General features: G+C 43.2%; 1 protein-coding gene across 1 annotated transcript; it reads left to right on the top strand.

Moving 5' to 3' along the window:
• The first annotated feature begins 8,231 nt into the window (after positions 1 to 8,231).
• On the top strand, positions 8,232 to 11,309 carry SCGB1D1 (secretoglobin family 1D member 1). Its single transcript, XM_070061679.1, has 3 exons — positions 8,232 to 8,359; positions 9,860 to 10,047; positions 11,167 to 11,309. Exons 1-3 carry the CDS (start codon positions 8,305 to 8,307, stop codon positions 11,212 to 11,214), a joined length of 291 nt encoding a protein of 96 aa, XP_069917780.1. The 5' UTR covers positions 8,232 to 8,304; the 3' UTR covers positions 11,215 to 11,309.
• Positions 11,310 to 13,153: the final 1,844 nt, after the last annotated feature.

Genomic DNA, 13,153 nt, shown 5'->3' with positions numbered 1-13,153 from the left:
CCTAAGGGGAACAGTAGTTCTTGAGATGGAAGTCTGCTATTGTCCTTATCTATCAATACATTAAATGTTCTCTTTCCTTTACCCTCAAACTTTGTCCTTGTTGTTATTGTTATTACTATTTAAAGATTTAAAAAAAATTTATCTGAGAGATAGAGTTACAGATAGTGAGAGGGAGAGACAGAGAGAAAGGTCTTCCATCCACTGGTTCACTCCCCAAAAGGCTGCAATGGCTGGAGCTGCGTTGATCCAAAGCCAGGAGCCAGGAGCTTCTTCCGGGTCTCCTACATGGGTGCAGGGGCCCAAGAGCTTGGGCCATCTTCCACTGCTTTCCCAGGCCACAGCAGAGAGCTGGATTGGAAGAGGAGCAGCTGGGACTAGAACCAGCATCCATATGGGATGCCAGTGCCACGGGCAGAGGATTAACCTACAGTTCTGGTCCCATTCTTCTTATTTTTTAAAGATTTATTTCACTTATTTGAAAGGAAGAGTTACAGAGAAAGAGAGATGGAGAGATAGAGAGGTATTCCATCCACTGGTTCACTCCCCAAATGGCTGCAATGGCCCAGGCTAGACCAGGCCAAAGTCAGGAGCTTCACCTGGGTCTCCCCTGTGGGTGCAGGGATCCAAGGACCTGAGCCACCTGCTTTCCTAGGTGCATTAGCAGGGAACTGGATTGGAACAGATCATGGAAATGCAGTTTGCCCTCTGGAATTATTATGCAATTTGGTCTCCCAGGTAGAATGTGTGCTGAAACAGAGGCTCAGATCAGTCTGACAGTCTTGACTCATGTGGGAAAAGAATTTAGTATGGAAGGAGTGTCCTTGACATGTACGTATCTTCCGTGTGGTTAAGGAAGATCACTGGGATGCTACTTGGATCTCTCATGATCTGGTGACAGTATCACACGATCAGAACCCCACAGCTCATCTGGATTCAGTCTGCAGGTCCATCATAACATGGGGAAGGCTTCAGGGAGGCATGTTCATTGCAGTTTATTTCATCTTTGGCTATGGGATTGGTGCATGACTTTGCAAGAGCTCTAGGGATGGTGTGGGATATTATATGGTTGTAACTTGATGTTGAAGGCTTTGCGTACCTGTTGGGAAATCTTTCTTGTGAATTAAGAACCTTGCCCCAGGTCTTTGTCGAGTAGAATTTTCTCCAAGGAAACTGTATTGCTGAAGTAAAAGGAACAACACATTAGCAATAAATGAATTTGGGTGAAGGTGTAACAGGTATTCAACGATGCATATTCTTGCAATGTTCCTATGAAATTATTTCCAAATACAAAGTCAAGATTTGTATGATTGAGACAAAATGTATCCTGATGAGAAAGCTTCTGTTTTGCTGAGACTACGTAGGCCATCCAGACATACAAGTTACAGCTGGGTCTTGAGGGTACCTGAATGGTAGGAGATGACGCATGAAGCCAATTTTCTGGTGGATAGAATGTTCCCAGATCCTAGGTGTGGCTCAAATGGAAGTAGGACTGTCTCCCAGAGTTATGAACAGCATAAGTGTGGGGAGCAACTCGGGCTAGACTGTTACTGGAATTAAGACTTATTCTATGCATCTGCTCTCCCACAATATGGCGCTGAGAAGGGAGTAACAACTTCTACGCAGCTGCCTCTCGCCAACTTGAGTGATGACCTGCAGGAGCTGATGCTGCTCCTGATTGGAGGAGAGCAGCGTACTCGGCGTGTGGGTAGCAGAGTTGGGATTGGTGGAAGAGGACTATAAAGGAGGAGAGAGACAACATGCACCAGGAACATCTAAAGGGAACACCTGAGCAGCCCCCGAGAGAGCCGGCCGGCGGTGTGCCGCTCCCCCGCGGAAGTGGGGAAAGTGGCAGGGGGAACCGCCCTTCCACGGAGGTGGAAGGGTCGGTAGTCAACCTGGGAAGAACCAGCAGCAAACCCGGGGAGGGCCGAGCAGACAAAAGAACAGCGCAGGGTCCTGTGTCGTTCCTCCACGAAGACAGGGAGCGACATAATGGTGCCGTGACTCGGATAGGAAGCCTAGGCAGGGTTTAGTGTCATTCCTCCACGAAGAGGGGGAGCGACAATAAGTAGGGCAGTGCACTTATTCTGGAAATTAAGGGAAAAATCAGACATTTCTGATTTTGCCGCCTCATTCTTGCTGCTTGGGCATAACAGACTTCAGAGACCACGTGATCATAGCAAGAGTTGGCGAATAGGTGAAGGAAATAATCTCAGTTGTCTAATGACCCTTACAAGGCCATGGGCCTTACTCTGCAGCCCTTAGCTTGCAGCGAAAGGCCTCAGAGGGCATTAGATCTGCTAGAGTTGCTGGCAGCTGGTCAGTGAGAGCTGTAGGTAGTGGCCGTATCAACTCACACATTTCTCCAGTGAACCTCATGGCATGACTTTTGTAGAATCAGGGTGGCAGTGGTAAAAGGGAAAAGTAATGAAGTGACATCCTGAAGTTTGCAATGTAAGGTGAATTGGTGATTTGGGTCCCACCAGAGATTCTCGCAGCTTTGACTATGACTACTTTGACTTGACATATATATTTTCATATTTGACAAGCATTAAATAAGTAAAATGTTAGTACATCTAATAATGAGCACAATAAAGCATTTTTGAATTATATATCCATGAATAATGCTATTTATTGTGAAATAAATTTATTTAATGTTATTTATTGTGAAATTCATGCTTTCTCCTTTATACATAAACTTTGAGGATAATTATCATATAAATAGGCAGGTGAGAAAAGAATGAATTTTGTGGTCATGATATCCTCTACTCTGAATTCCTCTGAGCTATAGGGTAAAAATGACTGGGATATGTCCCTCAAAATTATTGTCTGCAACTCAACTCACAATAGCTAAGATATGGAATTAATCCAGATACCTGTCAACTGAACTGAATAAAGAAATTATGGGATACGTACACCATGAAATACTACACAGTGGTAAAAAAATGAAGTCCTATCATTTGCAACAAAATGGATGCAATTGGAAAACATCATACTTAGCCAGTCCAAAAAGGACAAATTCCATATGTTCTCCCTGATCTGTGGTAACTAATAGAGTACCTTAAAGATAATCTATAGAAGTGAAATTGTTACTTTAAGATGCGATGACTTTGAACAGACTGTTTGTCTTGACTGTTGAGGAGCAATTTCTTTTCCATACTGTTTGTTGAACTCTGTACTTAGTGTAGGGTTATCTGTGTGTATAAAGTTAACTGAAAATAAATCTTAGTAAAAAATAAGAATGGGAATAGGAGAGAGAGGAGGAAGAAGGGTGGGAGTGTGAGTAGGAGGGAGGATAGGGTGGGAAGAATTACTGTGTTCCTAAATTTGTGTTGATGAAATGCATGAAGTTTGAATACCTTCAATAAAAGGTTTCTGGGAAAAATTATTCTCAATGATTTCTCAGTCATTGGAAGTCAAACTTCCTTTGATTTTATTGTAAGCAAGGAAACAGAAACCACTTGATATAGAAAAATTTTGTGTATCACAAAATATTACTTTAAGTTGTCTCTGAAGTCTAGAGATTTCTCCATGCAGAGCCAGTGCTGTGTGTCAAGATTCAAATGGAGAATGTATGTACCTCTGTCTTTGGTAAATTGGAACAAGAATGAATGTAAAAGTGGATCTGGCAACAAGAACCCAAGTGAGCTCATGATTCATGTGTATTAAAGATCTCTGTGGACGTTAGGCCCTGCAACCGCCAAACATGTCTATCCCTTGGAAGACCAATATTTAGAGAACCCTTGGGACTGTACTCTCAGCCAAAGAGAACAAGACTGTGCACATCCTGCTGAGAACATGAGTTCAGAGACTTTGTGTTCCTTGGGAAGAAACAGTATCTACCCTTCCTCATCTCCCACTTGCATCCTGAGTTTTTTTTTTTAATTTTTAAATTTTTTTTATTTTTGACAGGCAGAGTGGACAGTGAGAAAGAGAGACAGAGAGAAAGGTCTTCCTTTTGCCGTTGGTTCACCCTCCAATGGCCGCCGCGGCCAGCACGCTGCGGCCAGTGCACCACGCTGATCCGATGGCAGGAGCCAGGTACTTATCCTGGTCTCCCATGGGGTGCAGGGCCCAAGTGCTTGGGCCATCCTCCACTGCACTCCCTGGACACAGCAGAGAGCTGGCCTGGAAGAGGGGCAAGCGGGACAGTATCTGGCGCCCCGACCGGAACTAGAACCCGGTGTGCCCGCGCCACAAGGCGGAGGATTAGCCTAGTGAGCTGCGGCGCCGGCCTGCATCCTGAGTTTTAATATTCATTATGATGTCTATTTCAAAATATTTAATCCTTTATTAAAGTGTTTGGCAAACACATACAAACTGTACATATTTATGTAATACATTGCATAATGTTAAGTCAGGGTAAATATATCAACTCAAACATTCAGCATTTCTTTATGGTGAAAACATTCAAAATCATACCTTCTAGGTTTTAATAGAGAATGGCGCAATACATTGACGTTGTCTATAGTCACCCTGTTGAGAAATAGAACCCCAGAATGTCTCACTCCTATTTAACTGTAATATAGTACCCGGTAATCAAACTTTTCCCTTTCTTGCTCAGCTTCTGGTAACCACCACTATACTTTTATCTTCTATGAGACTACCTTTTAAAAATATTCCTTATATTTGACTTTAAGCAATAAATCAAGTTATCAAAAATTTATCATCTCATCTTAAGTGTGCAGGATGTCGGTGGTATGAGAGCCAGAGTCTGAAGCATATTTCGTTAACATTTAGTATAAATAAATGTTCCGTATAAAGAAACATCCCTTGTTGATTGAGTCAGTGAAATCCAGTGTCATATTTTACTGTGGGATTTAGGTGATTTATTTTGTTTGACTTTCTCCTGCATTTTGTTGCAAAATTGTAGTAATTGACCTCTACTGACGGATACTGTGCTGAATATTTTTTCTGTTAATGCGTTTATTTCTTTCACAATTTCTATGAGACAGGAACTATTATTATCATCTCTTTTTCCACAGGTGAGGAAACACTACAAGGTTAGGCAACTTTAATTTCCACAGGTGGAAAATGAACTGGTTTTATTTTATTTATGTAATCCTTCAACTCTTATGTAACTATATTCTTTTTTTCTTTTTTTGGACAGGCAGAGTGGACAGTGAGAGAGAGAGACAGAGAGAAAGGTCTTCCTTTTTCCGTTGGTTCACCCCCCAATGGCTGTATTTATATTCTAACCACAGCTTTGCATGTTATATAGATACAGATTAAGTGATTGAAAGTCACTTTATTTATTTATTTTTTTTTTGACAGGCAGAGTGGACAGTGAGAGAGAGAGAGACAGAGAGAGAAAGGTCTTCCTTTGCCGTTGGTTCACCCTCCAATGGCCGCCGCTGCAGCCGGCGCACTGCGCTGATCCGATGGCAGGAGCCAGGATCCAGGTGCTTTTCCTGGTCTCCCATGGGGTGCAGGGCCCAAGCACCTGGGCCATCCTCCACTGCACTCCCTGGCCACAGCAGAGAGCTGGCCTGGAAGAGGGGCAACTGGGACAGAATCCGGCGCCCCAACCGGGACTAGAACCCTGTGTGCCGGCGCCGCAAGGTGGAGGATTAGCCTATTGAGCCACGGCGCCGGCTCGAAAGTCACTTTATTTTTAACATTTGAATAATATGTCACTAAAATGATTTAAAAGATGCGAATGCAAAAATCATAAGCAATTAATAGATAATGAAAGAGAATAAAATTTATGTAGAAATTTACACATAGTCATATATAGTTCTTGGACTTACATTAAAATATTATAATTGAAAAGAAATCTTTAAATCTAAGCTCCATACTTTTGAAAATAGGATAATCATGTTAACAAATTTGACAAGAGGTAGCATAAGAGAGAAAGAATACCGCCTTCTTATTGTATTGTAAAATGTAATATATATGAGACTTTCCAAAAAATTTTTGCATTCTAGAGTCACTGTATATATTTTTAAAAGCTTTTATTTAATGAATGTATTTTTCATAGGTACAGCTTTAGGAATATAGTGGTTCTTTCTCCCGTACTCACCCTCTCACACCAACTCCCGTCCACCTCCTACTCCCTCTCCCATCCCATTCTTCATTATGGTTCATTTTTAGTTTAACTATACACAGAGGATCAACTCTATGCTAAGTACAGATTTCAACAGTTTGTGCCCCCCCAACATATAAAGTTCAGTTTGAGAACAAGTTTTGCAGTTAATTCTCACAGTACAACTCATTAAGGACAGAGATTCTACAGGGGGAGTAAGTGCACAGTGACTTCTGTTGTTCATTTAACAAATAACACTCTTATTTATGATGTCAGTGATTACCTGAGGCTCTTGCCATGAGCTGCCAAGGCTATGGAAGCCTTTTGTGACCATAGACTCCATCAGTATTTGGACATGGTCATAAGCAAAGTGGATGTTCTCTCTTCCCTTCAGAGAAAAGTACATCCTTCTTTGATGGCCCCTTCTTTCCACTGGGGTCTCACAGAGATCCTTTGTGTAGGATATTTTTTAGGCAACTTCTTGAAGATTCTACTAGTGGAAAATACTAGAACTGAACTTGAATCGAGGTGCTCTTGCCCCCAGATTGGGCACCTTCCCTCTCCTCAGTCAATGAATGCATTCTAATTTTAAAAAATCCAAACAGCACTTAAAAATTCAAAACAGGCATGCAACCATTCAATTAAGATTCTGTTTGGAGCTATTTAAATGCGTAGGCTAATTTGAGAATAAATATCTTTTTAAAGTTTGCATACTCATATTTATAAATATGTTTACAAAAATTTTTAATAGGCAAGTAATTTTTAGTATTGAATTCTTGTGTCACATCACATAACGATCAAATGTATACTTTGAATTATGAGACTATCTTTGTTAGTAGAGAGCTTTATCAGTGGTGCTCAGTTCTCCTGCCCAACACAATCACTAGAGGAGATTTAAATAGCACAGGTTTCTGGCCCTGGACTCCAGACCTGTTGGATGAATCTCCAGAGGGGGAGACCAGGGAATCTGTATTTTTAAAACTATTCCCAAGTGATTTTATTGTAAAGCCAAGATTGGAAGATTCTGCCCAGGGCTGTGACTTCTCCCTAATATATTTTCATGTAAGCAGGTAGTTTCTAATGATAGACAATTCTTCCTCCTCACAGAAAACATGGTAGCTCAATAGTGGAATGGCAGGTGGGGAGTGTGGTGCTCTGGCAGGGAAAACTTTGTCATCCAAAGAATGAGATTGACCCAGGCAGCAAGGCTGGGTTTGAAGTGGAAGACTTGAGCTCAAGGGGGTAAGGGGTAGTGAGCACCCACACTGCTCATCTGTCTTTTCACTCCCCTCGTTCCTTGCATGGAAGCCACAAACAGATGAACATTGAACAGCTCCAATGCTCACCTGGCTCCTGACACACCAGGCACTTCCTGGGAAGGAGCACGGGTCATTTAGTTGTCACATCAGCCCCGTGAAATGTGGGTGGTTATTGCCAGGGGAAGATTGCTCTTAGTGCACAGAAAATTTGAAACAGGCCTATAATGAGGACTCTACCCATAGACTGACTCAGGTCATAGAGAGAGGCCAGGTAGAGAACAGGTAGCAGTTATTTTTATCCCAAAGACAGTCTCCAAAGCTAGCTGTATTCAGCAATGTTTTAAGGTGGTGTTGGTAGGGAGTGAGGGAGATAGTGGTGATGGAAGAGGCTTAGGCTTTGTTTGACCTTGATCAATGCACAGCTAAAACTAAGTCATCTATCAGTACTATAATACAGGCAGATAGTAGACCTTTTGTAGATGAAAAAACTGGGTTTATTTAATCATGATCAAACATGATTGACAGGCAGGCAGGCAGGCAGAGGGGGTCAGAGTGGGCAGTTAAGCACCTGCCTTCCCATAACCAAAGTGCAGACCCCCAGTTTCATCTGCCCGCAGAGTCTGTTCTGATGTCCAACCCCATTGTGCCACTGCATTGCCACAAATAACAAAAATCATTAAAGCACCAACACAAAGTGAAGCTCCAGGACTCATTTCTAGAGGCCACTGGCTGTTCTCCTTGAGGGCAAATCAGAGTTCTCTCAGGGTTTCTCTCCTGCTCTCTGCCCCAGCCCTATTGGCAGGAGAAGTAGGTATGTGATACTGATGGATAGCATCAGCCTTCAGTGAGGCAGGACTGGAAGCCAGGCCTTGTGTCCTGCCAAGTGTCTCTGTGGGCAGGGCCAGTGAGGCTCACTACATACAAATAGCCCTGGGCTCCTGTGGCTCCACATTTCCTACAGTAGAGGACAAATCCCTCACTGTCTTCTAAAGCTGAGAGCTCAAAGCAATATAAGCCACCATGAGGCTGTCGGTGTCTCTCCTGCTGATCACTCTGGCCCTTTGCTGCTATGAGGGTGAGTATCATTTCTACCGAGTTTACCATCAGCCCCTGGTTAATTACTTTTTGCTAAACACTAGGTAAACTTACTTGGATTGGGGCCCGAGATCTGGAAAAGACCCAAATTCTAAACTTTTCCTGGAATTTGTTGAAGCAGTTCCCCAAAGGCCAAGGATTCATTTTTATCAGTTTTACAACATCTAGGAACTTTTTTAAAAAAAGATTTATTTGTTTATTTGAAAGGCAGAGTTACAGAAAGGCATAGGCAAAGGCAGAGAGGGAGAGAAGGGGGTCTTCCATCTGCTGATTCACTCCCCAGATGGCCACAACATTTAGGGCTGAACTGGTCTGAAGTGAGGAGCCAGGAGCTTCTTCTGGGTCTTCCCACGCAGGTTCAGGGGCCCAAGGACTTGGGCCATCTTCTACTGATTTCCCAGGCCATAGTAGAGAGCTGGATCGGAAGTGGAGCAGCTGGAACTCAAACCAGCGCCCATGTGGGATGCTGGCACTGCAGGCAGTGGCTTTACCTGCTGCACCACAATGCTGGCCCCCACATCTAGGAACTTTGGCAAGAGAAAGCACTGCAGATAGGTTATACCAATTCTGCCTGGAGCCTCACTCTTTGATGGCAGTCTGTGCTTTTGATGCCGCACAATGTGATGGGAAGCCTGAGCATGAATCTGAATTCTGCCCCGCCAGCCCTTTGACTTGGAGTCACATGCTCAACTTCCATGAGCCCCTTCTTATCTCTGGTGCTTATGGCTACCAGGATGTGTAGCTGTGAGAATGGAGTGAGACGATTTCAAGAGCCCAGCTGTAGACATCAGGCAAGGATTTGTGTTTCTCAGATAGTCTCCTCCTCAAAGACGTTTGGATGCCAATCGAGTCCACATCTTCTTATTTTTTAAAAAAGAGTTATTTATTTGAAAGACAAAATTAAAGAAAGAGAGAAAGAGAGGGAGAGAGGGAGAGAGGGAGAGAGGGAGAGAGATTTGCCATCCATTGGTTCACTCCCCAGATGGCTGAAACAGTGGGCCAAGCTGAAGCCTGGAGCTCTATCTGGGTCTCCCATACGGGTGGCAGGGCCCCAGGTACTTGGGCCATCTTCCTCTACTTTCCAAGGTACATTAGCAGGGAGCTGGATTGGAAGGGTAGCAGTCAGGACTCAAACCAGCTCTCATGGGATGCTGGCAGAGCAGGTGGTGGCTTAACCCTTGATGCCACCATTGCCAGTCCACATCTTCTAACTCATTAATTCAGATGCATAAAATGTTGCAGCTGGAAGGCTATTTGGAGACTTCCAGACGAAGAAGAGCAAACGTTTGCTGTATCTCTGAATAATGAACAATTCAATGGGCTTTGTGAACAATCAACGCTCAATATATCTATAGTACTACTAGTTTTCTAGTCTTGCTAGTAATAACAGAACTAGTATAACTATGAGAACCAGCATTTCTTTTTTCTAAAATTAATTCTATCAATAAAATTTGCCCCTATTTTTGCTCTCATATTCCAGCCAATTCATCGGTCTGCCCAGCCTTTACTACTGAATTGACAGGCTTCTTACTGGCTTCCGACGTTTTGTTCAGGTTACAAATTGAGAGATTTAATGCTCCTGCAGAAGCTGTTGAAGCAAAGATGAATGTGAAGAGATGCGTAGATGAGTTATCCAGAGGGAAACTATTCCTTTTAGAGAGAATATTGGTAATTTCTTTCTTTTTTACATGTGGAAGATTCTGATCAGCAACTTAGACAAGAATGAGGTGGCTGTTGTATGGGGAACACATACTGTGCCATTTACATCTTGACCGCGGACCCAGTCCACAGGATGGATGCTAATAGTATGCCTGCTGAATTATACTCAGGTGCACACAGCATCCTGGGGGAATTCCCTCTTTGGGTCATTCCTCACGGTGTCCTGAGGAGGAGGACAGTTGGGGAACCAGGCAGAGATGCTAAAGGGTCAAGTATTGCTGCCTGAGAGCTTTCTTGAGGATGAATTAGGTCACAGTCAATGTGAAATCTCCTGGGGAGAGTTAAACGTGGAGACAGATGGGAAGGAGGGAATTGAAGCCAGCGCCTGCCAGTAGCGGCTTGGTGGGTTTCTCTGCCAGCTTCTTGCAGAGCCAGGAGTTCACTCCTAGTTCCCAGTGTTCCACCTTTGCCCTTTGTCCTTCAAACTGTCTTCCTTATAACTGCCAGTGGGCAGACACCCTGACTGTATTAGCTCCCGTAGTTGCATGCAAAGCTGGAACATCTGTGCTATGTATTAAGCAATCAGATCTTTTTAAAGGGATCCTTGAGTCTGTCTACCTGTGAGGTTCAGTTGAAAATGCTCTCAGAAGCTGGAGTTTCAATACTGAGAAGAACATAGGCTGTGAAGGAGAATTCCCCCCTTGGGAAGCTGGGAATCTCTTGAACCCAGTGCATTGCAAAGTCCCCTCCAATTTCTGCTCCTGGTCTCTCAGCCCTGGGTTCCCTATTGGAAGACAAAGAAGAGTCCACAATCCTGAGACACCAGAGAAAGTACTTCTTGCACTGCTGTGTCCATTGCTCTTCCTTCCTACTTCCAAAGTGACCTAAGCCACACTCTTGGATCATCTCAGTGTTTATTTGTTTGATTTTGGGAAGGCTACTTTCTAATGTGCATGGTTTGTTATAATTGTACTAGGGCCATGCCTAATCACACATGCCTTTTTTTTTCTCCCTCTGGCCTTCCAAAGAAAATAGCTTTTGAGGCATAATTCCATCTTGATTGTGTGAACCTGTTATCTCCATGAGTGGCATGATTAACCTTCCCTTCCTTCTTTTTTTTTTTTCCAGGTACGAGTATTGGCTAAATGTTATGCGTACGATGAAGCAAATATTTAGTCTTGCTTTCTACTATCTTTCAAGGATACTTTGATTTTTACAGGAAATGTAAAGGTTTCAACATCTTGCTTTAATAAATTACTTATCTTGCACTATCTCGCACTTTTGTTTGTCTTGTTATTGCCCCATGGTCTTGGGTCTTCAGTAAAGAGTGATTTTAATAATCCAGCGGTCTTTTGGTGTTGGTAGTGATCAATTGCAGAGACACCAATGGGTGTCTGAGGTTCAGGCATCACAAAAACACATATGTGGTCAGGAGTCATCTTGTGTTATTTCACAGAATGCCATTCATATGGCAATGAGTAAATATGATGGTAAAAAGCAATTAAAATGTTCCTGTTGGGGACGAGCATTGTGGTCCAGTGAGTTAAACCATCCCATATCCGAGTGCAGGTTGGAGTCTTGGCTGCTCTACTTCTGATCTAGCTTCCTGCTAGTGAACCTGGGAAAGCAGTGGATGATGATCCAAGTACTTGTGTTCCTGCCACCCACCTGGATGGTGTTCCAGGCTCCTAGCTTTTGCCTGGACCATTCCTGAATGTTGAAGCCATTTTGGATCTCTACCTCCTTGTCTGTTTATCTGTCTCACATTTTGCCTTTCAAATAAATAACTAAATAAAACTCTCTAAAAATGTCTCTTTTGGTTTTGTACGAAGATCACTTCCAGATTTAGACATGACCTAGGCATCACATTTGTTTACTTCCTGTAGTCGCTGTAGTGTGATGTCTTCATCATCCTTGCAATTGAATTTGTTGGTCGTCCCCTCCTCCTCACTATGGTCTGACCCTATTCATGTCTGGTGGCAACTATTTGACATTTTTCTTTTTTTCTTTCTTTTTTTATATTTACTTTATTCATTTGAGAGACAGAGCCACAGAGGGGGTAGAGACAGAGAGAAAGGTCTTCCATCCACTGATTCACTCCCCAGATGGCCGCAATGGCCGGAGCTGCGCCGATCCGAAGCTAGGAGCTAGGAGCTTCCTCCTGGTCTCCCATGCGGGTGCAGAGGCCCAAAGACTTGGGCCATCCTCCACTGCTTTCCTAGGCCACAGCACAGAACTGGATCGGAAGAGGCACAGCCGGGACCAGAACCAGCGCCCATATGGGATGCTGGCACTTCAGGCCAGGGCTTTAACCCGCTGAGCCAGAGTGCCGGCCCCTATTTGACATTTTTCACAATCATAGGTGGAACTAGCTTTTCTCTTGTTCACTCTACCCTGTAGGAGAATTAATCAATATCTAATCACTCACTCACATCCTAGGCTAATGCCTTCTCCCTCAACTTCTGCCAAGGGCCCCATAAACAAGCACCCAGCTGTCAGCTAGACAGTTTCACTAAAGCACTGTACCGTCATTCCAGAAGGAAAGTATAAAAACCGAGAATCTTTAATCTACTCTTCCTTCCATGAACTCCATCCTGGCTAATGGATCTACCACCCAACAAGTAATATGAGACATTTTATACTAATCTTAGTTTCCCATGATGCTCTCACAAAGTATCATAAACTTGATTGCTTTAAACAACTCACTCTCCCATAACCCTGGAAGACAAAGTCCAAATTGGTGTCACTGTGGCAGAATCAAATTGTCATCAGGGTCACACTCCATTGGAGGCTCTAGGTGGGACATGTTCATGACTGCTTGCAGCTTCTGATAACTGATGGCCATTCTTGTCTTTGGATGCATCATTATAATCTATGCCATCATCTTTCCTGGGTTAACTATTCCTCTGCCACCTTCTAAAATATTTAGAATTGCATTTAAAGGACATTGGATCATTGATGAGACTCCTCATTTCAAAATCCTTAATCATATCCATAAACTCTTTTTTTTTGGTCATGTAAGGGAATATCTGTAAATTCCAGGCATTAGGATATGGATAACTTTTTTTTTTTTGACAGGCAGAGTGGACAGTGAGAGAAAGAGACAGAGAGAAAG

Source organism: Oryctolagus cuniculus, chromosome 1 (assembly GCF_964237555.1).
Source record: "Oryctolagus cuniculus chromosome 1, mOryCun1.1, whole genome shotgun sequence".
Classification (NCBI taxonomy): Eukaryota; Metazoa; Chordata; class Mammalia; order Lagomorpha; family Leporidae; genus Oryctolagus; species Oryctolagus cuniculus.
This window is presented reverse-complemented; position numbering and strand designations above follow the sequence as displayed.

What these genes read in the sequence shown, in the direction of transcription:
- SCGB1D1 (XM_070061679.1), top strand. Translation starts at nt 8,305, where the DNA reads ATGAGGCTGTCGGTGTCTCTCCTGCTGATCACTCTGGCCCTTTGCTGC. An exon ending in GGCCCTTTGCTGCTATGAGG is followed by an intron (nt 8,360 to 9,859) that starts GTGAGTATCATT and finishes CTCATATTCCAG; the next exon opens with CCAATTCATCGGTCTGCCCA. An exon ending in TCCTTTTAGAGAGAATATTG is followed by an intron (nt 10,048 to 11,166) that starts GTAATTTCTTTC and finishes TTTTTTTTCCAG; the next exon opens with GTACGAGTATTGGCTAAATG.